The 27,548-nt window shown below is 50.6% G+C and overlaps 1 protein-coding gene across 1 annotated transcript; it reads right to left on the reverse strand.

The window, feature by feature from the left end:
* Positions 1–1,881: 1,881 nt before the first annotated feature.
* Positions 1,882–25,719, reverse strand: SLC9A6 (solute carrier family 9 member A6). Its single transcript, XM_059824236.1, has 16 exons — positions 25,446–25,719; positions 18,841–19,040; positions 18,398–18,475; positions 17,651–17,727; positions 16,615–16,727; positions 14,177–14,282; positions 10,456–10,597; positions 10,124–10,229; positions 9,816–9,904; positions 9,503–9,616; positions 7,812–7,923; positions 7,192–7,345; positions 6,983–7,013; positions 5,649–5,728; positions 4,898–5,003; positions 1,882–3,850 (listed from the first exon to the last, which is right to left on the reverse strand). Exons 1-16 carry the CDS (start codon positions 25,702–25,704, stop codon positions 3,575–3,577), a joined length of 2,043 nt encoding a protein of 680 aa, XP_059680219.1. The 5' UTR covers positions 25,705–25,719; the 3' UTR covers positions 1,882–3,574.
* Between the last annotated feature and the right edge of the window lie 1,829 nt (positions 25,720–27,548).

A 27,548-nucleotide genomic window follows, 5' to 3' on the forward strand; every position in this document is an offset into this window, starting at 1 on the left:
GGGTACAGACACGAGACAGCGGGCAGAATCACCTCCAAAGAACGGCAGAGCAGCTGCCACGAGCCCAACTGCAAATTCAACAAAAACACGGGACATAAAAGCCCACAAAAACTCAGGAGCCTCAATTTTGCGAACACCCCATAGTGATGCTTCTTGCGCAGGTCCACCCACCGCCCCAGGACGTGTGTGAGTGAGCTGCGCTACCCCAGCTGGGTTTTGCTGTTTGTGGAGGAGCCCGGGAGCTGCAGTGGCTTTTAGCAGGCATCAGTGTCTCTCCAATCCCCAGCGCCTGTTCCTGCAAGGGAGGATGGCCCCTCCAGCCCACGGGGTTCAGCGTCTGCATCCATGGCTGCCGCCTTACCCGTTGGCCAAAGACGGTGAAAAACTAGTCTGAGAAGGTCAAACGGCACGTCGTCACTTTGCTACAGATTTATTTCCGTGTGAATTAATGAAACGGTACACACAATTCCAGAAAAAAAAAAAAAATCTTTTATAGGCCCATAATCCTTCTTTCACAGTACAACGCAACAGTAAAGGATTTAGTCAGTGTAAACAGAAGGTCCGATAGTGATCATCAGCTATCACAGATCAGCTGCACAAACACCACAACTACGGAGTTAATGTCATTACCACAGAAATCGACAGTACTAGTACAAATCGTAACTTTACCTACAATGCTTTTTCATGTGCAAAAACCATGAAAATTCAATTTACAGAAGAAGGGCACCTTCTCTAAATCTTTGTGGGAGCTGTAAACTGCCTCCTTGGGGCTGCCTTATCTATTTGGCAAAAGCTCTCGGGGCCTGATTCTCCAAGGTACCCTTAACTTCAGCTGCAGCACGCAAGCCATCAGGGCTCTGCATCTGAAACCAGGCACTCGTGTATTCTCTGCTGCAGCAGGACAAAGAAAATAATCAGTTGAGGATGAATCTGAGTCATTCATTAAATCGCTCGTGAATTTCAGCTTAGATTCATTCATTCACAAGACTATTCCTGGTTATATTATGTATTGATCATAAGAGTTCACAGGTAACCCATAAAATCATCATTTGTTTTTTTTTCTTTTAATGTACTAACTGAACTGTCACTGGCGTCAAAAGCTGAGGCTTATGGTAATGTGTTGGCAAGCTTAAAGAGAGTGGATAAATTATTGAAGTCAAAGGGTCAGAGAAAGAGAGGAATGCTACCAAGGCTATGGTAAATGTTATGCTGTGGCCATCTCGCAGCGCTCGGCTGCAAATTTGCACCTCAGCTGGGGATTGCCTGGGAGGGAGCCCTGCGCTGCCCTTACGCTGCGCCGGTGCACGGGGCTTGGCGATGGGACCCCGGGCTTTCAGAGGGAGCAGAACTGTTCTGTGCCTCCGGCTGCACCAACGCCAGCTTTGTAAATTGAACTCATAGTCAGATTATACAGGAAAAAACAAGAGGTAGTTATTTATCATACCTCTTCAAAAAGGCAAAACAAACAAAAAACAGGATGTAGAAGTGATGCAGTAAACCTAAAGTCAACAGGTACCTACTTTTTTTTTTCTTTTCCTTTTTTGTTTTTTTAAACACATGAAGTTAAGTTACAGACATCATATAAAATACACACTTTATGGAATTCCTGCATAGCAGGAAACAAAGAGGCTAGCGCTAATCCAACAGCTATGTTAACAGCGAGACTGCCATTTACTGGTGCAAGGAAGATGCCCTATCTAAATATAAACAGAGCGTTACCCCCCTTCTAGAGGAGTCCTATGGCAACACTTACACACTTTGTTCAGAAGGAAAAAGAAAGCATTTTCTTGGGAATAAACTGCCAAAATAATTAGTTTCACATCCATAAATTTAAGGCAATGTTACTTAGACCTGAGAAAATAAAATTAAAAAAAAAAGAAGTGTAAATTTATTTTCTCAACTATACATATACACTCAAAATCTCAGTATTTCCTGTCTCCTCCAAGTCTCAGGTGGTGCTGGGGAAAACAGCCATGGGGACACTGCTCCGAGGCCTCAGGTCGGATCCCGAGAGATGCAGAGTTTGTTCCAAGGAAAGCTAATGGGAGCTGCGAGTGCTCGGACTCACACGGCTCTTTTTCATATATTCTCTTTTAAAAACCTCTGTTTAAACACCTCTGTTTAAGCCCTCTGGAGAGGGTTAACTCCAGAATGGGCCTGTAGCGCACTGGTAACCTGGAAAGGTTTGTATAGCAAAACTGCAGCTAAAATAGACAATAAAGTTACATACAGTAAATTTCTGTGATTCCCCCTTTTCAGGAGAAAAAGAAGGATGTCAGGGTTAACAATTTCACTGCCCCTTTAGCCATTCCCATAATTACAGAGTAAATCCTTTAACACTCGTGTGAAATCGCAAATTGTTCTGTGCTCTTCCTTGGAAAATAAAAATTTAAAAACCCAACAACAACAAAAAAATCAACTCGCAAACATTTGTCATTAAATGGTAAGAGACACGAGAGAGATTGGGTGGGGATTACAGAAACACAGCATGCTAAGGAGTTATTAAACAAAGTGCAATGATTTTTGACTATACAGGAGGACGGACGGACGGACAACTCCCCTTCAGTACCACCTAGATGCTCAACACCTCTGGAGAGGTCCAGAGGTACCGCGTCAATCTGTAGCCATAAAGCTTGTGTTCGAGGTTGGCCGAACTCCACGGCCCCGTGTGCAACTGTGGTAGCTCTGCACATCTCTGTTATTTCCGTGACTGCAGGAGAAGGGATTCGCTCGCACAAAGACGCGGTCGCTTCCCAAACGTGAAATTTAGTTGCCAATTGAGGATTTGATGGCTGGTTCTAGAAAGCTGCTTGAGCCACGGCTGAAAGACGGACTCAGCACTAAAATCTATGCATGCCTGGTGTAGTTTCTTTGGGATCACCTCCTTCTCCTAAACATGACTACAGACACAAACCATCCCTCCCTCCGGCTCCCACCTGAGCAGCCAGACACCCACAGTCCTTGCTATGGACCAGCTTTGGCTGGTGCCTGCCGTTAGCCTGCTAAAGCAGGGCTTGGGCAGAGGGTCACCAAAAAGCAGAAAGTCTCCAGGTCCCAGCTCAGGTTCCCACAAAGCGAACAAAGTTTATCACCAGCCGCTGCCCGGCGAGAGGGTCTGTGGGCAGATTTTTCGCTGATATTTCAAACGTGACTCTCCAAAGACCAAAAAAAATAAAACAACAATCCTCATCTGAATAGAAAGCGATTTCCACTGCTCGCCAGCACCTCCCTACCCTCCTCTCCCAGGCTCAAAGGATGAACAGGGAGTCAGCTCCTTTACCTAACCTGCTGGGAACGAAACCCTTCATCAAATCACACATTAAAGAAGCTCACTGTGTGCAAAAGACTCTTATGCTAAAACAGTTCCACCCTACACAGTGCAGTCAACACAGTTTTTAACTTAAATTTGCAGCTTGTTCTTTACAAGTGCTTGGCAGAGAATATTTATATTCTTCTGACACCATATAAATAATATTTATACAGCTTAGACATTTTGAGACATGCATTAGACTTTAGGTAGTACATATTTCTTGATCATATATGCAAATATTACTGTCAATTAAACTGAGCGACCTTATGCTGGACCGTGTCTTGCGTTATCCAGGACGTTTGACGGTGGCTCCGAATCATCCATGGGAAGGACCAGGCGCGTTCCCCGGATTACAAGTTCATGGTCCCCAAAAGCAAGCTCCCGATCGAGCGCGTCTTCAGAGCTGTTTCCCACAAACCGCCGCGACGTGCCACTGGATGCGACGGAGTCGGTGTTGACGGTGGAATCACCATAGGTCAGACTGATGTCCCCGTCGTTCAGAATGAGGTCAGAGTCATCGTCCTTCAGCTGCTCTTGATTCTGGGCAACAAACAGGAAGAAAGTGCTGTTTGACTCTTCCTGAATAGCTGTGTTTGCAATGGCGCGGTGGCGGCAAATGAGCAGATAAAGGCACCGAATCACAGACTCTCCTGCACCATGACCATAACCAATGTGCCACGTGCATCTCTGAGCCCAGGAGACTCACACAACACACTAACTTCTCCGCAGACTGCCTAAAAGGGCTCTCTTGGCTCTTCTTTCTGGTGCCACAGCTAGATACATGGGGAATGCAGTTTTGAGGGGCTTTGACTGGACTAAAATACCCATGACCACAGGAATTGCATTGCCAGCCCATCAGAGCCATCTCTGTTTAGTGCGAGGAACTTGATGCTGAGACTTTGCGGGCAGGGCAAGATGACTCCTGCCACAGAGAGCTGCCGCTGCACGGGGCTCCTGGCACGGCAATGCCCTGGGTGGTGCGGTTCTGCCGGAAAGCCGTGCCGGCACCAGCCACCCACAGAGCCACGGGAGGCCAAGCCTGACCAGCAAACCCAGCTCCTCGAAGAGCGTGGGTGCTCACAGGCTGTGCAGCAATGGTGGAAGAGATCGCTGCCTACAGGCTCTCCAAAGCTGCTTGTCATCTCCGTGCCCCTCTGGGCTGCTCAAACAAGGGCTCTTCACCATTTCAGGAGAAAAATCAGCCCCAGTTCAGATGCTGGCAACCTTTTTGGTTGCGAGTGATGCAGCTGAAGGGGCTGCAGGAATGGCTCAGCTGCAAGGCTGGAAGAAAGCAGGGGATGGGGAAATTGTTATGTCCTCCCAGCTGGGCCTGAGGAAGGACAGCTGTGACAGCTTCATTGAGCCAGTCACTGACGAACCACCATGAATACACCATGAATCCCTTCATGAACAGTCAGCCGGAAAAGCAAACTGCTCATGGGAATTAGCTCATCCATCAGCCCCAGTATCTGATCTCCCCCCAGGCTCCCAGCTCAATGCTGCAGAGCAGCATCCAAAAGCTACACAGAAACATAAACATGTCAAACTCCACCAACACCATGACAGAAAGGATGCCAATGGACTCACTTCATACGCCTGTGGACTCGTCAGGCACCGGGCAATAGGCCCACAGCATCCCGGGAGCGTGGTCGTTAGAGGAGGACCGCTGTGTGTCAGCAGAGGCTTTAGATAGCTACAGAGAGAGTTAAGGAAGAAAGGGGAATAGGGCAGTGTTGGTAAGTCGAGGGGTGGGATGCAGAGGCCGTGGCGAGGGACTCAGTGTCTTGAGGAAATCACAGGAAGGAAAGAAACACAAGTCCCTGGAAGCACAAAAATCATAGCAATGAGCAACGTGAATGCAACCAAACAGAGCGGGACACGAGTGGACCAGGACACAGTGCCAGTAAGAAAAGGCTTAGCAGCATCACCCATTCCATCATCCTGTGCCTCTCAGCCTGGCAAATCACTCCTCCACTAATTCGTGGCAAGGCATTTGCAAGGGAGGAGAGGCACGGATCTAGCAAGAGAGCTACAAATGAGAAGACCCCCTGCCCTTCCTGCCCGCCTGCCACAGGGATCGAGGACCCCCTGGGTTTCCAGCCTTGGAGAGCCCAGCTTTGAACTGAGCTACTGCTGCATTCCCAGTTAATGGCGGGTGGAAACGGTCATTTCTTGCAGGCACAGACACGAGGAGGTGCAAATCAAAAATCAGCAGTGTGACGCGAAAGCAAACGCTAGCTCCTCTGCTAAGCAGGGAGCGAGTCGTGCTCTGAGTCAACGGAGCTGCTTGGGCAGATGGGATTTGGCACGGCACGTGCTGACCACCATTCAAGGATACTTGTGATCGAAGTTGTACCACATGCGGAAAAGCCAGGCACTTTCTGCCTTCGTACTCCTCCTCTCGCTCTCCGGGACGCCCTGCGGGATAGCAAAACGTTAAACAGTGGCAGGGCAATGTGCCATGACCTGGATCAGGGCCAGGAGCCCCCACGGGGCACCAGGTTATCCCCAGGGGGACATAAGAAGACACACACCTTCCCTCTGCCTCTTCAGAAGAAACCTTTGGGTTGCAGCGAGTATAAGGATGTTCACACCACGACAGGCTGAAGGTACTTCCAGCACCGCGCTCTGCATTTAGCAGCGCACAACAGCCTTAGGGAGGTGGTATCAAAGCACAGAGTGATCATTTTTCTGCTAGAGCCTTCCAGTTTCTGGCCCCAAGGTTTAAAGTGCCTCGGAGCCAGTGGCTGCATCCAGACATCACATTTAATAGTGACTGACAGGTCCAGCCTCCACCAAATCTCACCTGAGATTTTTGTATGCAAATAATAGTGTGTTATGGGGACTCCTGGCTTCCTTTTAGCCGGAGAAAAAAAATGTAAAACTGTTTGGAGGGGACTATGAATACAATTACATATTTCACAGAAATTTGGCTTTCACATTTATGGCTCTGGGCTGCCTTTAGCATTTGACGCTTTCTCTCCAGGAGGTGAACAGCCCAATAAATGGCTCTGAATAAAATGAACCCCCAAGGTGCAGAACCCACACTGAAATCAATTAGAGCCACAGCCACAGCACGACTGGGCTGCAGATGCACGAGTGAGACAGCTCGGGGCTACCGGGCTGGAAAACTCCCGATGCCACAGGGCTCCAGCATTTATCTCAGCACAGTCGGTGGTTCCTGGACTACCACATTACTGCCCACAGGAAACTGAGGGGGCAAAAAAGAGGTTGAGGGTACCTGCGGGTAAAAGCGGGATGGAAGATGCAGCATCAAATGGGCCAGTAAATGGCATTTCTGTACTGCCCTGGATGCTGGGATAAGGCAGAGAGCCTCTATGTCATGCACATTTTGATATTTATTTCAGACCCAACAAGGGAGAGACTGAATCTATCACGGCAGTAATGTGGCCTGACTAAACAGTCCAGCATTACTTCTATGCCCTTCTTTCAAACTGAATAAAAGCAAGCCTCATTATAACCACAGAGGGCACAGAAAAGCCACGACTCCCACTGACTGCAAACCCTTCCACCAGAGGAGCTAAAAGCTCTCCTACAGCTGGAAGGGAGCGGAGCACAGTCAGGCATTCACAGGGTCTCCGACGTAACCCCTGCACTGACAAGCACAGTGCAAATTCCTCTAGGGAGGCTGCCCGGCAGTGCCGCACTCACCACGTTCTCCTGATCCGCATCCACACCGACTCTGCGGAGGAGAAAACGAGCACAGGGTTAGGACAAGCAATGCCAGGTGGGCAGGCGCCGTGGTTCAGGGGGAAGGACGTGATCTTCCTCTTGTTTCTTAAAACCAAGCACCTAACATAAAAGCGGGACAAGGGAGAGGACGTGCTGCGCCAGGAGAGCCCCACGCACGCCGCACTCACCGGATATTCAGGCAGGACAGCATGGCCGTGGTCCCCCCGCCGAAAACCCACACTGTAAAGAAGACGATGAGGAGAGTCGTGCTGAACATCATCTGCCGGGCGTAGGTGGCCGTGTCACGGATGGCCAAGGCGAACGCCATGGCTCCTCGCAGCCCTGCCAGGGAAGGGACGGCGGAGGAGCTGTGTTAGCCCACGGCACAGGCGGCTGCCCCCACCGCAGGCTTCCCCACCCGGGATTTACATCACGCTGGCCCACGTGTGGTCCTGTCCCTCTGACGGGACATCCACCACCAGAGGAGACCACAGTGCTTTAACAGTGATGATGTCACAGCAAACGCTGTGAAAGTCTGGGTTATCACCACTCCTTCCCAGCCCGGAAAGGCAACCCCTCCTCCTGCCCCACACCGTGCACTCAAGCGCAGGGCAGGAGAAGCTCATTCCTAGGTCTCAAAACCAAGGCATTCACACCACCGAGCCTAAGGGAACCCTTTCCTGCCCAGCCTCTTCTCCAGACATTGCCCTTAAGAGATTTAGAGTTGAATAAGGAATATTTCCAGGTGCTCAGAGGCGAGGAATTGCAGATGGGCCACATGGTCAGAGGCAAGGACGAGATAATGTACCAGCAAACATCATCATATGCTGTAAATTCGTTCCAATCTTATTTCTTCTCCCCAAATTCAGTAAAAATGACAGTGGGTAAATATTGGCAGCTCTTCCTAGGAAGATAGCAAGCTGTATTTACACACGTTAAGGAAATTCCTCTTACTATGTCTCCCACCTCTGCACACAGCCAATTTCTGCTGCCTGACCGAAACGCTGGGGAGCCTCAGAAACACTGGTCCTCTGGATGCAAAGATAATAACCCAGCTCCAAGTGCTACAGCAGTGGGGGAAGAGCATGCTACTGCCTCACCAGAGCAAAGCACACATTCCAATTCAGGAATATCTTACAGAGACAAGCACAAAGACTCAAGGGAAATGATGAGAGGGGAGGTTAGATGAGCGAGAGGAGAGAAAAAACACCATTTCCCACTGTATGCTCTCCCCTGCCGGGTCTGTTTTCCACCCCAAGAATTATTTGTCCTCTGCAAAGCTCAAGTTATCACAGCTACCACAACCCCTCTGACATTCCCCGGAACACCACACTTCACAGCTGGGTTTGAAGCTTTACGCCAAGTCCCATTCCCAAAGATTATTCAGCAAAATGAAAGCTGCCGCAGTTGAGAAGGGAAAAAAAAAAAAAACAAAAAACTAATACTCTTTCTGTTTTCATAGCCTGCAAGATATAAGAATCACCAGCCCCTTCATATTGCTTTTTATCTTTGAAGCTGTGTCTTTTAATACCAGCACCCAGATGGCAAAAATAATCTTGGAGCCAGTATTCAGCACAGCCTTGAATAATATGGAAAATGCTTCCAGCTTTTATGTTCTTTCCTGAACATCATGAATTTGCATAAGAGACGTATTTCATGATCCCTCTCATGAATGAGCTATTTCATCAGTGAGTTAGCCAGTTCCTACTGAAGAGGCACAGCACAAAATTTCAATCTAACCACCCAAATGGCATTTCCCTGCTCCTCGCTCTCTTCACCCCACTGCAGCCCTGCAAAAGCTCATCGTGGAAATTCAGCAGATCCCACTGCAAACCCATGTGCCAGTACTGGTACGGATAACAACATTTTATTTATTGGTATAAACCTGCTTCATTGCAAAGGGTGAAAATAATTCCACGCATCTGAACTGGCTTCCCTGTAATATGAAAAAATTTCCTTCAAAATCCTTGTTTTTCTGAGACATACCAGGGCCAATAGCTTGTTTCCGTTAGCATCAGCCTGCAGAAAGAGAAATCCTTTCTCATGACATCATTCAGAGGCATTTACTGTAGCTTTAACTGTGCTATTTGATGAAAAAAAAGCTTTTTTCAGGGTCAACCAAATGGAATAGCAGCGAAAAGAAGAAATAAATGGCTATACCACGCGGTGCCCATCTGCAAAGCCACTCCTGGTGCCACGCGAGGAAGCCTGGTGCTTCAGCACCACATCCCCATCGAGCGCCGAGTCTCTGCAGCAGCTGATTCGAATGCCCACGAAAGGAGACAAGACAAGGGGAAGAAAAAAAACCAGAAAAGCTGGGAAAAGAATCTCCATCTTAAAATAACCAGCAAAGGCACCACTACATGGCAGAAATCCCCTTTTAAAAATAAAGCTAGACTGACTGAAAAAACCCCACACATTTGAGTTAAAAACACAAATTGGGAATGAGGCACCTCTCCCTTTCTTTTTTTCTCTTATAAAATGGGCTCCAAAGGATACGAAAGCCCCCACCACGAAGGTAGGGTTAAAGACGTGGTTCTGGAAGGTGAACAGTGCAAGTCCCATGTAGGAGAAGATGAAGTTTTCTGCCAAGAAATTCAGAAGCTCAAATAACTGAAAAACAAATTAAAAGCGAGTTAGACATAACATAGATTTAACAAGAAAAACATGTTTGCCCATCCATCGCGCAATAAATACTTCTGCAGAAGCAACCCGAGTAAAATCCATCTATAGAAAGACAGATGCACCTAATTCTGGCTAGAGGGAAGGAAAAAATATTGAACTTGAAATTCAGAGGCTGAAGAGCTCTCACCTGCTTAGTTCTGTGTTGGGACTCTGTAGATAAGTTGTTATAGGTATAATGGGCCTGCGTGATCCCGCAGAAGAGTACGGCCACCACACCTGGGGAGCAAAGCATCACATTAGACTCCTGGTCATGAAAAGGGAGCTGAGCTGCACCCCAATAGTGTAGGGGACTTAGTGCAATAACCCCAGAATAATTAAACTTCTGAAAGCAGAGGGAGAGCCCCGGCTGCAGTCGATACTGGGAGAAGCAAAACTCAACAGGGCCATCATCCCTGCAGATCTCCGTCCCAGACGCAGAGCTGTGCTGGAGCTTGCCTGTAAATCCACACGCTTCAGCCAGCAGGAACGTGCTCCAGGACATCAAGAAGAACAAGCCGGTCTCCAGCAACGGGAACTCCCGAAGTTTGGTGAACTTGGTGACGTTGCAGACGGTTAAGGACAATTTGGAGCGAAACTGTAGGCTAAGAGCATATCAAATCCAGCTGTATATCACAGCAACACTACACAGCCTGCCCCTAAAAGGCTATGGCACTGTCTTTCATGAATTTAGGCAAAAAATCATGAAACGCTGCATCTGGGTGAGACGCAGCGCAGCAAAAAAAGAAGCTGCTGTGCAAACACTTGGAAAAAAACAACAGAAAGGATATTAAAGCTGTCACAACTCCAGTAGCTGCTCCCATTGCAAAAGATCCACTGAATATCCCCAGGAAGATCCCGATGGACTTGAACATCGCTGTGACATCAAACGTGTGGCTGTTGTCACCCGCCGGCTGGTACGCAACAATTGAACTGAAAGAGGGAGGAAAAGCACACACAAGAAGAAAACACTCCTCAGTCTGGAGGGAGAGGCACCTCCACGGCGCTACGTAAGTTTTGCAAAATGCTACGATCACCGCAAACGCTGAGCCTGAGATATCAGGGAGGCAAAACCCGAGTCCCACCTGCAATCCCCCACATTCACAGCACGCAGTAGCAGCGTGCTCGCCCTGTCCTGGGGAGTTTGGGATCCCCTTTGCTCCTGGCTGGCTTTCTGCACCTCAGCCACCCCTCCTAAGCAAGGCTCTGCATTTGCTCCTTCTAGACATTAGAGAGCATCGGACCAAAGCCCGTCTCTTGCATTTGCTAGGCGACAGTCCATCATTTACGATGGTGTTTTGGGGGTTTGGCATCAACTCTCCATAAAGTCAGGCACTCCAGGACCACAAAGCATTCAAGTGGGAAGCCTACATTTCTCTGTCGACTCCACAGAGGTGGCTGATGTGAATTATCTGCTGGACAACTATAAGTTATGCCATTTTACAGCATTTAACGTGCACTGCATCAATTTTGCACTGCTCTGAGTTCTGAAGTGAAATATCGCAGGGTAGCAAGGTAAAGGGAACAGTGCCGGTTCACTACAGCAATGCTATTATCTTCATCCACCAAACTTCAACAGACCTTTCTGCTGAGATGACAAACAGGTCTACCGCGCTGATCCCATCTCTGATCTGCTCCCTCCTAACTCCTGAGCCTTGCATCAGCCACTCCGCTGTTATTTGGAAAGGCTGAGATACAGGGGTACCCTATCCATCTCCTAAATCCCATTTTAATATCAACTTCTTACATTGTTTTCTTCGATGTAAACTTACTGAAAACATTAACTTCCTAATTAGCAATCCCTCAGCCAGCTCTGTTAAAACTCTGGGATGTGAACTTTAAACATTTGCTGTTTAACCTCCCGAGTTATGCTGGAACAGAAAGTTACCACCTCGCGCACACATCCTGCAGCTTGCTCCCCTTTCTGCAACACAAATGACAATCCTCCCCTTGCCAACATGTCATGGGTCACTTCCCTTGCTAAACTTCCCTGCTTTTAATACATTTCATTCTTCGGCATTGACTCTTACGCTGCACGCTGCAGATTTCTCCCAGGGATTTTATTTCTTTCGTCAATCCCATCGTCTACCTCCCATTCACCAACATGCTCTTCTTCTGGGGTTTGGGGTTTTTGCCTTTTTTTTTTTTTTAAATCCAGACTGGTTTCATTTCCCCTCCAAAACCAACTGTTTGGATGTCGGTTTTGTGTTTTAACCCATTACAGTTTTCCTTCCCGTTTTGCTTTGTGCATCGCTAATAAGACATTATTGCCAGCTGCCCTTTGTGTGCTTTATTTCCCCTGTCCCTGCCCACAGGGGTCCCTGTGGCATTTAGCCCCTGTGAAACCTCCCTTCAGAAGAAGCAGGTAGAGACCCTGCGGCTCCATTTACCCCCCCGCTCACGAACCGCAGCCCTGGCACCTCGCTGCCCACCGGCTTTTGGTTCTGCATTCAATTCCTCTTCATCCTGCCACCAGTTCCCTGCCGCCAAGCCAGGCCGAGGCAGGAACAGAAAGGCACGGATCCTGCTCCCTAACCACAGGAACGGACATTTGTCCAGGACTGAAAGCAGGGAGGAGAGGAGCCTTGGGGGGCACCGAGCTCCCGGCAGAAACCATGGAGGAGTCCCAACCCGGGGCAGCGCCAGCCCCCGGCTCCTCGTCCTCCCCCGGCACGGGGACGGTGCCCACAGCGCTCGCTTCCACCACGTGCAAGGAGCCGATGGCGCTTCTCGGGGCAATCACCGAAGCCACGCACTCGGCTGGCCACGGCTGGAGCCCCTCTTCACCCCTTGGGAGGAGGCAGCACCCACCACCAGCTGCCACCCCGGCAGCAGCTTCTCCATCAACACAGCCCGCTCGCCCAGAGACCACCCGGTTCCCCACCTCCCCAACTCACCCTGCACCTCCTAACCGGGGAGCAGGTCTTCTGCTTGTGGGAGCAGAACCGATCCCACGTGGTTCCCCTACTTACGCCTCTGCTATGAAACAGGCAAATGCCAAACTAGATTTAAAAAAGGGGAACCATAAATAGGAGCTCTGGACTGCTCTCGGAGGAGCTCTGCTCCCTGGAGCAAGAGGCCCTCACCTCCTCCTTGCACCCAAGATGTGGTTGTGTCCAGGTGACTCGAGGCTGTCCTTGCGATACCTGCACCAATCGATACCCGCTGCGCTGACCAGGGCTGCCTTAATGCTGCTTATGGTGACCGTGAAGACAAAGACCATGGCAAGCTTTAGAACAGGTATGGGTTAAGTGCTGAGAAGCCCTTGAGAAGTCAGCATGCTGCTGGGCCGGTCTGCACAACAGGCAAAATAACTGCTGACTGCAGCTCGGAGCCGCTGTTTTGGTGCAAATTATTTTATTTCAGGGAAGGAGGGCGGATTGAACTCAGCTTGTAGAAAGAGGAAGGCAGGAAATCAGAGCAACAGCTACCAAGCTGGTACTGAAACAGCACGAGAGGCAAATCACCGCGCACGGTGCGGTCACCTATGTGCGCAGAGATCCACCACAAATGTCATTGCTCTGATGCTGAACCCATCCACTCCCACCCAGAACCTCCCAGCAGAGGCTGGAAGACCCCGTCTCCTCCCCACTCAGGGTCACTTCTTAAACACGACCTGGCTGTGCAGCATTTACTCTTGCAACAGTGGTGATACACCCAGCATAAAAGCCAGAGCGAGCAATACAAACAGTTCCAGAAACCTCAACAGAAACATTCAATTCAGTAAATAGAACTCATGCGGGTGGCGATACACAGCTCACAATATGTTACTTGCTGCCTCCACCTCAGTAAAACCCACACAACCAGCATGCCGGAGTGACAAGTATTCCAGAAATATTTTCTGCATTAGTCTTAGCTATACGTTAACCTGTCACCATTGCAGATATAATATATTTCCAAACAAATTCCCATGATGACAACACAGTGAAAACGCAGATAAAATACGTCCTACATGCAGAGGACATAAAATATTAAAGAATATAAAACATTCTTTAGAAAGCCAGCAAGTTTCCCATGTGTTCAGTCCAGGGTATTAACTCCAGCTGTAAGAAATACCATCATCTTGATGCACGGAAAGTGGGGAGAGAAAGGAAACAGCTGTTTTACCAACTATTTCCACCTAAACAAAAGCAGGTATTTGTGGATGGGAAGGAAGGCAGGTAGGAGCAAAGCCATCAGCAAGGGGGTTCAGTTGGATCCTGTGGCTGAAAAGCAGACACGGTGCTCTTCCCATTTCAGAGGGACATAAAAACTTCCTTCTGGCTGGGCCAGCAAGCCATAACAGCAAAACAAAACTATCCATCATGCAGGGGGAAGTTGTAAAGAGAACACGCAATCCTAAGCTGCGGTCTGCAATGAGGAGATGCATCAGCTTTTGGGGACACTTAATATGGAAACCTGCTCTTGCAAACACCAATGCTCCTATTTTACAGGAGCAAGGCCGAGTGGCTCCCCCCAACACCTGACATGTAACATACATAACAATTAAAAATAAAAACAGAACACACTTACGAAGACAGCACTATGGCAACGGCATCATTGAGGACGCTTTCGCCAAAGAGAAGGGCATACAGCTCAACATCAACCTGGAGTTCATGGAATATGGCAAGAACAGTCACTGACAAATAGAAAAATAGAGAGACATTCAAAAAGGTGCCGTTATTTTGGTGTAATCAAAGACAAAACACCCCTTTTTAGAAAGCTGCCTTCCTGCATGTCTGTGCCACTCTGCCGTGTGTGCCAGCCGCCCCCCGTGCTCACTCTGATAGTCCTGCCCTTTAAGATTTGGATTTGCTTTATCATTTCCCTCCTCCTCCTTTTACTAAAACACATCCTGGGCATTAGGTCTATTGAGCCTTCAGTGGGTAGACATGAGCAAACTCTGTTCTGAGCTTCCAGAGGGTCTGAGCTCGTGGGCTGCACCACGGTAGCACACTGACACGAGCCATCCAGCTTTTGGGATGCTGTTAGCTCGGAGCATCAGGGAGAGCCTTCCTCCCCCTGCACAAGGCCAGGAGGATGCAGGCTTGTCCAGGATGATGGCTGTCTTTTCCTTCCATCCCTGATACTCCGAGAGAAATCCTTGGATTCAGCACAGGTTGACACACTGGAAATGCCAGCACAGACTTGTTAACATTTCAGACCTAACTGGAAAAAGCCAGGCATCGGCTCAAACCCCACGTGGGGGTTTCTTGTGATTTACAGCCACGTGGCAAAGATCAGAGTACCCTCAAGCCCTTCCGCAATCCAGCGGCTCCAAGATGATAATAAAAACGCAGCAAGTTTTGCGTATCAGCCTTGCAAAAAAACCACAACATCTAAAGCAAGCGAGACGTAACACATGGTGCATCATGCACAGCTTGTTCTGCCGTGGAGGGCTGAGCTAATTCCAATCAACTTCTCTGAAAGTCCTTTAAAACAGCATTCAAGGACTCATCTGTGCACACCGAAGGAGGTTTAACCCATTTACGCACAGGGAAACCCTCCATTATTACCTGTGAAATCTTCTTGTTCCTATTTCCACGGCTGAAGAAGGGACACGATGCCGACAGCACATCTGCAGCATTTCTAAGCATTACTTCTACCTACGGTCCTTGCCTGGCCTCTGCCCATCTACCACACTGCCATCACGTCTGTGAGGTGCTCCCTGCTTTGCAAAAGTGCCCCGCTCTCGACGTTGACACCCCAGCTAAGTTACAGGTCGCAGCCACTCGGGAACAGCTCACCGCTAAAGGAACCGGTAGCCTGAACACACACCCACCCAAGATATGCTCGGAGAAGCTGGGAAATCATTTTAGCTTATTTTTTAAGGTTTTTTTTTTTTTAATAAAAATATCAGCAGTAATAGCCACATCACTACCTGGCAAATCTTAAGGAAACATAAAAAATAAATTATGAAAAACTCCTGGGGAATGCACATCTCGCATCCCCACCTGGCAGACAGATGTGGCTACTGCCACGTTGTGCTGCAGGTTATGTTCTGCAGCGTTATTCTTGCATATATGCATATACATACAATGCTCCTCATTTTGCCTTTGGAAACAGAAATGACTCATTGTTAAGATGAGCAGGTAAAAGTCCCAATTCACCTGGAAACAACAGCCACTGGCACTTGTTTCAAAAGGGCAGAGGACTTGGCTTATCCAGGCGTGCAACCTCTCCCTTCCATGCAAAACTGACCAATATCTTCATTTAAAAAGATCCCCCAAAGCTACTTTAACATCGGGAGGGGGGCGATGCTGCCAAACCCCAGTCCCACCACGTAGCAACCAGGCTGCAAAGGAAGAAATTCAAGCCCTGTTCAGCAAAGGGCAGGAGGAAGGAGAGGCCTTTTCATGGTCCTGTGTTTTTAGGTGAAGCTGGAACATGCAAATAAACAGCTACCGTGTAAAAGCAGTCATGAACTAAGTAAAATTCAGTTGGACAAGGCATGTTTTTCATAGCTTTGATTTATAAAGTGCATCAGTAGACCAAGATGTCACTACTGTACTCAGTACTGTTCATTAAGACCAATTTTCAATTAGATTAGCACCTTCCAAAATCCCACCCAAATGGAAGCAGAAGAAAATCGCTAAACCAACTAAAACTGTCAGCTGAACACTCCCTACATTACACATCTTATTCTGCATCAGCTGTTGGCACAGGATGGCAGAGACACAGCGGTGACCTGTCCCAAAACCCAGCAAAGTCAAGACAGAGACTGCCTAGGACTTCACTGCAAACAAGGATTCAGGAAAGCAGAGGTTTGGGAGGTATATTACACATAACTGGAAGGAAATAAAAAGGCATAGAGAGAAATTTGCCCTCTAAGAATGTCACCAATAAATTAACCTCCAAAATTCAGAAAGAGGGAACTTGCAGGGGTTCCAGACTTTCTTCCCCTCTTCACCACAACTCAACACAAATCAAAATGTAGGTAAAATGAGGGAAAAAATAACCATCTAACATACCTGGGTCAGTAGCCGATACGATGGCACCAAACAGGAGGCAGTCAGTGAAGTAGAAGTCTCCCCCAAGCTGCCCAGTGACTTTCATCAGCGCCACACAGCCATACACAACAGAGCTGGTGATTAGAAGAGGCTATTACTCATCTCTGCAGTGCATGAAAACGACATTTAAATGGGCTTGATTCCCCTGAATTTGCTGGATTAAACCCTAAAGTCATCCAAATGCAGGAACACCAAAGAACTGTCCTGCGTGAGCTGAGCCTGGTGAAACCCCAGGACCACGCACACCAAAGCACCCACCACACCAGACCACAAACATGGTGCCAGTGAGGAATCGGGACCGAAACTCCTCCATGAGCATAACGTGGCTAAAGAAAAGAAGCAGCCAGGCTCGTGGGGTCTCGTGATCATTTTGCAGCATTTCACATTAACACGTTTCAGTGGGATGACCTTGGCCTGACTTTGAAACGGCCAAAACTTTCAGTGAGGAACAGATAATGCGGATGCTGAGTTTGCTTGAATCCACCGGACTCTCCAGTGGAAAACACCCTGCGCCAGCCTGCGTGCTACTATTCAGAGCAGGAATCATCTAGCTCCCTCTGCACACGGGATAAGTAGCTGAAACCCAATCTGTACTCGCTAGGCACCTGCTTCCAGCAAGAAAGGACAGGACATGCATTTATGATCCTGCCCCTCCTGTGTCTCACGCTTGTTAGGGCTGTGCTTTCAATAATTTGAAGTTACTGACTGTTTTTTCAAGACAATCTTCAGAGAAGTGTGAAACTTTCCTTGTCATGTATATAACTATTCTGTATGGGATGCTGAGAAAGCACTATGCAATTCGATGGCAATCACCCTGTCCACACAGCGAACGTTTGGACAGTAAAGAGTATTATTTGCCGCTGCTGAGCAGTGGTAGCGGAGAGCCTGTGTGATCTTTCAGGGCTGGGATTAACAGCCACAGATCTGTGCTCAGAGCACTGCCTCTGGGCACAGCTCAAACCCCCACAGAAGAACCAGACCAGCTCCAGCTACTCACCCGATCACCAGGCAGGAAATTGCAGTGCCAAGAAAAGCGTATGCTAGGATGGATCCCAAGTTTCTGAAGAAGTGCCTCTAGAAGGAGGATAAAAAAGAAAGCTCAATTATATTTTGCCAAGAATTTATTTCAAGCCCGCACAGGCACCCATGCAGTGTCCATGGCAGCTTGCACCTAGCTCAAATGCCACGAGCTGGACAAGCACAGCAGAACGGTGCCCAGCACAACGGTGTACGCCACCAGACCAGCAGATGTTAATGCAGCATTAATAAACATGAACGTATCATTTTCTTGTACCAGTGTATTTAATAAGGTGCTGTTCTGAGTCCTAGGAACTGATTTCCTAACACAGGAGCATTCCTCCTTCCTTCTCCTGCAAGCTAAACAGGATCATTTCCCTCTCTGTCCAAATCAGCATTTCAGAGAGCTGCTGCTTTCCAAAACCTTCCCACCCTCCTACGTGTTTTGAAAGTAAGGATGGCTGAAATGGCCCAGCTGACCTCGAAAGGCCCTGCGCAAAGCCCTGCTGGAAATGGTTGAAGTCACTGACCCTTCGCGGGGCAGAGGGACGGACAAGACTGACTGGGGCACTCTCAGCCCCGCTTCCTACAATCCTGCACGTACTGGGGAAAACCGTACCCAGCTCCGCAGCCTTGGCCTGCTGAGCAAGCATTAAAGCACTCTCAAGTATTAAAAATGCTCCGGAGGCAGAGGAACTAAAAACGTAGGTGCTGTAAAGGCACGTACCCTTTTCAAGCTGTAGCCTGCATAAAATATAATTGGAGGAAGCAAAATGTTGAAAAATACTTCAGGATCAAAAGTCACCTGTTAAGAAAAAAAAAAAAAACAATAGTGAAATGGTTTGTTAAGACTTTGCAAGACAAAACACAAAGAAAAATGTCATACAAAAGATACGGAGGAAACCCTGTACTCCGGCCAGATTAAATGCTGTGGATGTGTCCAGGATCTTTGGGAGACACAGCTCAGAGTCTAAACAGCTTAAACTAAGATCAGCTGAAACTAGAGTTTCATGACATTGTGTTCAATTTATAATTTATAGCTGATCACAATCTGACCGAAGAAAAAAATTATTAAAAAAAAAAAAAATCACTTAATCCAGCAGATCCAGGACCCATCTCCATGGACGGAGTGGGGAGCATCGCTCACCTCTCCATCGCCCACTCCCTTACCTTTCTCAGCATCTCATTATCCTGAACGTTATTGAGCTCTTGGGCGCTGATTTCCCCCTTCAGGGTGTACTCGTAGTACTTTCCGCTGACGTTCACCAGCAGCGTGGCAGGACTGGTCTGCACTTGGCAGCTCAGCGTCACGTTGTTGACGTCGCTGGGTACGTGGATGCCGTAGCGCAGGACCACACCGACCAGGACCCCTGGGGAGGGACACGTGTCAGTGAGACGAGCCACAGCTAACTCCCAGGACGATCTCTTTGAGCACGGAGGCAGCATCAGGCATGCCAGGATCCTGACCAGGACCCTCTGCTCAGCTGCTGAGCACAACCACCATCCAAATAATTGCCTGAGTGATATTAAACCATTCGCATCCTCCCATGAGCCATGCAAATGCTCCGTGCTTGTGCAGACTTTCTAATACCAGGCATGGACTGGTCCTGAAGGCTTTTAATTACCCAGCAATCAGTCAGACCCTCGCTCCAGTGCGGCAAACGGCCGACATGGAGGGCACGCTGGTTTTCTTAGGGCGAGCACTGTGGTATTTCTGGTACACAGCTGGGGACCTGGGCAAGGCGCTGCTCACATGTGCCCAAACTATGCATGTTGCACCAGGATACCTGACAGCATCATGTTTTGCCACTACAGAAATACATTAAACCCTTCATTTTTGTAGGGGATCAAGAAAGGTACCAAGCAACCATCACGAATGCTTTGAGGATGGTGAGCATCCTGCATAAGACACTGTACCACCTTACAGTCTCCTCCCACAGCCGGGAGCTTTCACAGCACACAGCAGCGATCCCCATTTTATAAAACCCATGAAAGTTTCCCAATCCAGGCCGACCACCCGGGTCTGCTCCTTGTCCCCTGCAAGCTTCAGCTCTGCACCACAAGCAGCAGCCCCAAGGCAGCCCCGCAAGCCAAAACTGCCTCCGGCTCAGCTGCTCCGCAGGAGTATCGTGGGGTTAATTTGCATGTCAGCAATTTATACAGCACTTTTTGTTCGCAGCACAGCTGATGAGCTGCGCTCGAGGTCTCGCATCCCGATTAATGGCATTCACACGGTGCAGGCTCCTCCGGCTCCTTCTCACCCGCACGGTGTGCCAAGTGCTCTCCTGGCAGAGCTTTTTGACATCTGCAGGCTGGGGAGGAAGGATGTCCCACAAGACACCTTTCCACATAGCCTTCAGCACAAAAGGGTTTGGAAACTCCTCGATTAAGGCAGCACTGAGCTGCCACAGAAATCCTGGATCTTAACCCCACCTCTGAACCACACATTTATGAAAAGCTTTCAGACACGTGGGAACCAAACGGAGACCGCAACACTCGGAAGGCTTCTCCGTTTGCCTCCCAGGACACTCCTGCTTCTTTACTGTTGCCTTAATTAAGATCTTGCTCTGTGCTTTCCTACAGGCAGGGCACAACCCCGACCAAAAGGAACACCAAACACTTTCTCCGCCACCATCTCAGGGGAGCAAAGCCCAGGCAGAAGTTCTGCTACAGCTGGGTGGGAGACCGCAGGACCCCAGCACATACAGTGTCCCCTGCAGCCGGCTCCTGATGTGCCACCCATTTCTTGCCTTCTCTTCCCTTGACAGCAGCTTTCCAGGACGAGGTTTCCTCATTTCGCCTACGGCCAGAAGAAAAGCCCCCACCTCCCATCGCAGGGGATGCCATGCACGGCAGGGCCACCCAAGCACACACTCAGGCCATGAGCAGCGGCAGAAGAATCGGCTGCAAACAGACTCACCGCTGCTAACCCATCACACCAGTGACACAGACGGCTCATCTCAGGGACCAGGCTGACAGATCCGGGAGCTGCACCCAAAACCCAGTCCCCGGTCAAATACAGCACTTCTGCAGCACAGCTGAGCTGCTCTCGCAAAGCTACTGGTGCTTTTAAGCCATGTACAGTCGACCATGTGCTCACCACATGCTTTGGGCTTTATCCTGCACTGCACCATTGGCACAGAATCGCCCCGACAGCAGCAGAAAAAGTCCCTCTCAGCGCCCAACCAGGCACGGTCAGCTCCAGCAAGGAGAGCTGCTTCCAGGAACGTCACACTGTGCAGAGCGTCCGAGAGCTGCTTTCACGCCAGCATCACTAAGCGGGGACACCAAAGAGGAATCCTTTTTCACTAAGCGGGGACACCAAAGAGGAATCCTTTTGCTCAGTTTTCTGCTAGCCTCTTTGTTCCTGTGATCTTCCAGTGCTTCCGGAAAGTATGGAAATGAAAGCAAGGATGTCAAGAATGCTGAGATGCCACAGCACTTATTTACACAAGCGCGTGGCAGGGGGATGCATGGCACCACAGCATGAGGTTTCCTTTCACCCAGAAGATGATAACCTGCTACTGCAGGAGACAACCAAAACTCTTCACTGAGATAAAGCGAGCTTCAGAGGGTTATTTACATCTGCTTATGACTATTAAGCAGCTTTAGACAGTTACAGTGAGAATTCAAATGAAAAGGAGGAAAGCCAGACTGGAGAGCTCATTTACCCGCTACCCTTGCAACTGCTCCTCCACTCCTACGGAGCAGGCAGCACCAGGTACATCGCGCTCTGCAGCCCTCCAGAGCAGCCTGGGGTGGCTTTTAAAAACTCTTTTTATAAAAAAAAAAAAAAGTTGATTTTAGAGCCTCACACAGGAGTCAGAAACCTCCAGCAGCAGCAGCTGCCTGTCTTTTCTCAGCTGGAGGCCCATCCAGTGATCCCTTCAAATGCCCAGGCTCAGCAGCTTTGAGATGAGAGGCAGGAGGGACAGACAGACATTGCTGCTGGGAATTCAGAAAGGATCCTGACTCACTCGCCTCTCCACTCTTAATCCCATCCCAAAGCGGTGCTACATCTGATAGCACCCTTGCTCGTCCTTACCGTCTCGCTTACCCAGGCAGCTGTTCCCGGCCCCACGTGCTGGCCACAGCCAAATTCCCACTCCGGCTAGGAATAGGATAAGGGAAAAGGGACGTATGAACCTACAATAGCTGCCAAGACCGCTGTGCACGGGGCTCCAAAAATCAGGGATTTTATCTTGCCTTGTAACGTGCTGCCTGGGAGGCTCCCAGAGCTCTCCGGACCCGGGTGGGAAAAGACACCCATGTGCAAATACACATCAGCGCAAAGAGCTCTTGGTGTGCGAACCAGCCAGCAACCGCCAGCGGCTCCTGACACAGAGATACCATCAGAGTCACTTACAGGGAAAGCACGCTGCTGCTCTGTCTAAAGCCAACTACTCTGCCAACATTAAGATGACGCCCCTCCCGCCCAACGCTGGATCTCTAATCAACCCTCCCCACCTGATGATGCTCGCTGGAGGCACCTGGGACAAACCTGACTTGGATGCCAGGTTTTTTTCAGCCCAAACCCAGTCCTGGGCTCAGGCTACCTGGACCAAGCCCAGGGGACCATGTAGGTCCTCCTGGTTCTGATGGTCTCTTAGGAAATGGTTCAAGCTCTCTTGACACTCGAAGGGCTGTCCAAGCAGCAACCCATAAGCTGCTCTGCCAGTATCGACATGCTTCTGCAGCCAGAAGTTTTACAAAACTGAGCCCTGGGAGGGAACAGAGCAGAGGGAACCTGACACCACGGAAGCTGCCAGCCAAAAGCTGCAAGGAGTAGAGAAGCTAAAGGCGAAGCTGGTAAATTAATTGAGTTCTGTTATGCAAAGTGCAAGAGATTATTTTCATTACATTTCTCCCAACTTCATTAAAAAGAACAAAAGCCCATGGGCTTTTTTTTTTTTTAGGTGCTGTTGAACATTTCCGAGGTAAGGTTTTAAATGAAGACTAATATATTACCATTCAGGCACTTAACAACAATGGAAGCACACAGGATCCCCAGGCAAGCATTAATCTGGGCACCAAAAGGAAAGAAAAGTGTAGCGAGCAACTGAAGACATCCTGACAAACAATTTAGACACACGCAATCCAGGGGCCAAGTGGGAACAAGTATAAGGAAATTAAACTTCTAGAGAAGCTCCTGCCACATCCACCATCAGACCCCAAGAAGAACTGAAACAAGATTGTTCAACTAATCATCCTAAATGTTGAGTACCTCGGATGTGGGAAACTCATCTTAAACACTGAAATGAAGCTTAGAGGCTACTAAACACCTATTGTCTGTCACCATGAAGTGACTCCAGCCTGTGCCCAGCTCTTGAACATCAGCTCTGAGCCGACAGTGTGATTTGTAAGACATAAATCCAGCCAGAGCAAGAGCTTTTAACTTGCAGTAAAAACACAGACACCAAGAAAACTCTGAGGTAGTTCAGCAAGAAGAGATGTATGCAGAAGTTTTATTTGACTTAGTTGTTGGGATGTTTTTTAATTAGAAAAAGACAAGCTTTTACAAATTGCTTCTCTTGCCCAGATTTCAGGGTCTGTTTTGCAGCCTGCCTGCTGCAGCACTTCCATATTTTCAGCGGACTTCCCCGGGTCTGAAAGCATCGCAGGGTCTGAAAGCATCGCAGGGTCTGAAAGCATCGCAGGGGGCCAGGGACAGCGAAGCAGAAGCAGTACCTGCTTTGCTCCCTACAGCTTTTAAACTGTTGCTGTAAAACAACAGCATCTCACCACTCCTTGGGAAATTACACATCCCCTCTCCTATGGCAGCTGTCACAAACTGAGAAGTAAATGCCAAAAGCCTTCATAGCAGGGAAAAACTCGGGATCTTCTGCATGACCAGATGGGTGACGTTACCGATTTCACCAGCAATTCTCTAAGTCGGCAAAAGAGCAGACAGAAAAGATGTGTTTTACAGATTGGCAGGAGACCGAAACAACCTGGATCATCCCCTGAGAACAAGGGGAGCATTTGGGTCGGTCAGGGAGAACGGAGGACCAAGAGGAAGAAAACTCCAGGAGAAGAACAACAAGGTTAAGGGCAAGTTTGAAAGCGTGAAAGGAATAGAAAGCCCATGTGCCGGCAAGCTCCAGGGCAGCAGAAGGAAGACCTTCCGTGCTGGAAGCACGTGCTCCCATCCCACGGCACAGCTCCGGTCCTGGCGGGTGACCACCCCTGCCCCGGGCAGGAGGCCAGCAATGCCTGCACCTGCACCCGCCTCAGCGGTGGCTTGCAGGAATCTGAAAAGGCAGACCAGTATGTTGTGCCTCTGGGCTGACATAAGTGTCTCCACCCCTTCGTTTGGAAGGACACCTCCAATTAACTGAACTTAGGATCACAACGGCCAAAACGGGTCAAGTCACAGCTTTCAGAGCAAAGCTTTCTGCTGGGCGGGAGACTCGGCCACATTGCTGCTCTGACCAGTCTTGGTCCCACATCACCCACAGCCAGCAAGGACAGCACGGAGAAGAGACACTAACCGCAGCACTCAGTGGAAGACACCTTTGCAATCTGAAATGCAACAAATCTTGCCTAGATAAGGATCCACGGCCATGTTAACCACTCCCCCAGCACAACTCCCAGTCCTACTTTGGTTGAACTCCAAGTCATGCCACATAACCCAGGCAGAGCCACGTACAGCATCTCCACATGACGGTTCTAGCCACTTCACGAGGCCATGTCACCTCAGTAAATCGCAGGCCACTGTTAAAATCCAAACAGCTACGGACCCGCTCCCCCGGCCCACGCCCTCACTCCACTTCTTGTGGGAACACATGTGGGGCATCTCACCGAGAGGTCCTGTCACAGCGGGAAGAGGAACCCCAAAAGCAGGAGCTCGTGTGCACGGGTCCCCGAGCAGCAGGACGTAAGGCTGCTGGCCCTGCGGGTCCCTGAGCCCAGCAAAGGGTGGGAGCACCTCCCCAAATGGCCTCTCCACTCTTCCTGGACAGCTTCTGGAAATTCAGGCGCTCTAAACACAGGGTGGAAACACAACCTCTGGCCCCAGCGTGCGGGATGCAAGGCTCCTGAGCGGTGCAAAGCCTGGTCTGTGCCGCCCCAAGTCCCCACTCAGCCCTGGAGCAGGTAAGCGGGACTTGCCAGTGCTCAGTGACATGATTTCGAGGCCGCTTGGCATGCGGTAGCCCCCGACCCTGCCCGCTTCACCTGTGCCACAGCCGCCCTGCGAGGCCACCTGGGAAAAACCCACCAGTTGCTCGCTGCCAGAGAGTTCGGAGTAATGCTGCCCTCCACATCTGGGGTTGGGAAACCAAGCAACCCTCCCTCCAGCAACACCCAGATAACGCTCGGCACGGGGCGAGCCAGGCCGGGGCACACAGCCGGGCAGTCCCGGCGAGACGGGAGCGCCCGGCCGCAGCTGGAGGGGATGTGGGGTGTCCCCCCGGGCCCCTTCGCCCAGGCGGAGGTCTATGAAGCAGCCCTGCTGTAGGCCCTGGGTGAGGGGCCACCTGGGGAGGGGAGGGGAGGGGAAGGGAAGGGAAGGGAAGGGAAGGGAAGGGAAGGGAAGGGAAGGGAAGGGAAGGGAAGGGAAGGGAAGGCTGCTGGCCCCCGCTGCTGGTGCCCCGAGAGCCCGCGGGCGGGTGCCAAGCCGGGCGCTCCAGTTGGCCCAGCGCGGAGCCGGGAGTGGTTCGGACGGGGCTGGCAGCGCTCGGGGAGGGCGGGCGGGCGGGCGGCACCCGCTGCCGCTGTGCCCCCGCCGCACGGGCTTCCCACGGAGGGCGGCGGGGGGTGCCGGCGCCCCTCACCGTAGATCATGGCGAGGCCGGTCTCGTGGAGGAAGCGGGCGCGGCGGTGCTTGAAGAGCCAGATGGTGAGGATGGTGAGGGTGAGCAGCAGGATGAAGACGAGCAGGTTGGCGCTGTCCTGCCGGTGGCTCTCCTCCGCCGCCTTCTCCGACACGATCTCCTCCTCCAGCGCCCCGGGACGCGCCGCCACCACCTCCCCGCCCGCCGCCCCCCGCGCCCACAGCCCCGCCGCCGCCAGCACCGGCCCCGGCCCCGCCATCGCCCCGGTGCCGGCCCGGCCCCGCCGCCACCAGGAAGCGGCGCTGGGCGCAGGCGCGGCGGGGCGGGGACAGCGCTGCCGGGAGCCCGGATAGGGACGGGGCTGGGGAGGGCGAGCGGCGCCGGCGGGCCGAGGGGAGGGCGGGCGGGCGACGGGGGAGAGGGGGGCGTGTTGAAGGAGGCGCCTGGGAGCGCGTAAGGGGGAAGGCGGGGTGCAAGCGAGGGGGGAAAGGTCTGCGAGAGGAGGGGTCGCCTGGCTGTGGGGGAGGCTGCGGGCTCGCAAAGCGGCGGGAGTCGGGCCGCAGGGGGGAAAGGGACAGCGGGCTGCAAGGGGAGGCTTCAGGAGTGCTGGGGAGGGGGCTGCAGGGGAAAAACCAGGAAAAAACAGGTTGCGAGGGTGCAAAAAGGGGGTTGCAGGGGAAAAAACAGGGTGCAAGGGTGTAAAAAAGGGGGTTGCAAGGGAAAAAACAGGTTGCGAGGGTGCAAAAAGGGGGTTGCAGGGGAAAAACCAGGTTGCGAGGGTGCAAAAAGGGGGTTACAGGGGAAAAACCGGGGTGCAAAAAGGGGGTTGCAGGGGAAAAAACAGGTTGCAAGGGTGCAAAAAGAGGGTTGCAAGGGAAAAAACAGGGTGCAAGGGTGTAAAAAGGGGGTTGCCAGGGAAAAAACAGGTTGCAAGGGTGCAAAAAGGGGGTTGCAGGGGAAAAACCAGGTTGCGAGGGTGCAAAAAGGGGGTTGCAGGGGAAAAAACAGGTTGCGAGGGTGAAAAAAGGGGGTTGCCAGGGAAAAAACAGGTTGCGAGGGTGCAAAAAGGGGGTTACAGGGGAAAAAACGGGGTGCAAAAAGGGGGTTGCAGGGGAAAAAACAGGGTGCAAGGGTGTAAAAAGGGGGTTGCAAGGGAAAAAACAGGTTGCGAGGGTGCAAAAAGGGGGTTGCAGGGGAAAAACCAGGTTGCGAGGGTGCAAAAAGGGGGTTACAGGGGAAAAAACGGGGTGCAAAAAGGGGGTTGCAGGGGAAAAAACAGGTTGCAAGGGTGCAAAAAGGGGGTTGCAAGGGAAAAAACAGGTTGCAAGGGTGCAAAAAGAGGGTTGCAGGGGAAAAAACAGGGTGCAAGGGTGTAAAAAGGGGGTTGCCAGGGAAAAAACAGGTTGCAAGGGTGCAAAAAGGGGGTTGCAGGGGAAAAACCAGGGTGCAAGGGTGTAAAAAGGGGGTTGCAAGGGAAAAAACAGGTTGCGAGGGTGCAAAAAGGGGGTTGCAGGGGAAAAAACAGGGTGCAAGGGTGCAAAAAGGGGGTTGCAGGGGAAAAAACAGGTTGCGAGGGTGTAAAAAGGGGGTTGCAGGGGAAAAAACAGGTTGCGAGGGTGCAAAAAGGGGGTTGCCAGGGAAAAAACAGGTTGCGAGGGTGCAAAAAGGGGGTTACAGGGGAAAAACCGGGGTGCAAAAAGGGGGTTGCAGGGGAAAAAACAGGTTGCAAGGGTGCAAAAAGGGGGTTGCAAGGGAAAAAACAGGTTGCAAGGGTGCAAAAAGAGGGTTGCAGGGGAAAAAACAGGTCGCGAGGGTGCAAAAAGGGGGTTGCAGGGGAAAAACCAGGGTGCAAGAAGGGGGTTGCAGGGGAAAAAACAGGTCGCGAGGGTGCAAAAAGGGGGTTGCAGGGGAAAAAACAGGTTGCGAGGGTGCAAAAAGGGGGTTGCAGGGGAAAAACCAGGGTGCAAGAAGGGGGTTGCAGGGGAAAAAACAGGTTGCGAGGGTGCAAAAAGGGGGTTGCAGGGGAAAAACCAGGGTGCAAAAAGGGGGTTACAGGGGAAAAACCAGGGTGCAAAAAGGGGGTTACAGGGGAAAAAACAGGTT

Source organism: Gavia stellata, chromosome 14, assembly GCF_030936135.1.
Source record: "Gavia stellata isolate bGavSte3 chromosome 14, bGavSte3.hap2, whole genome shotgun sequence".
Lineage (NCBI taxonomy): Eukaryota > Metazoa > Chordata > Aves > Gaviiformes > Gaviidae > Gavia > Gavia stellata.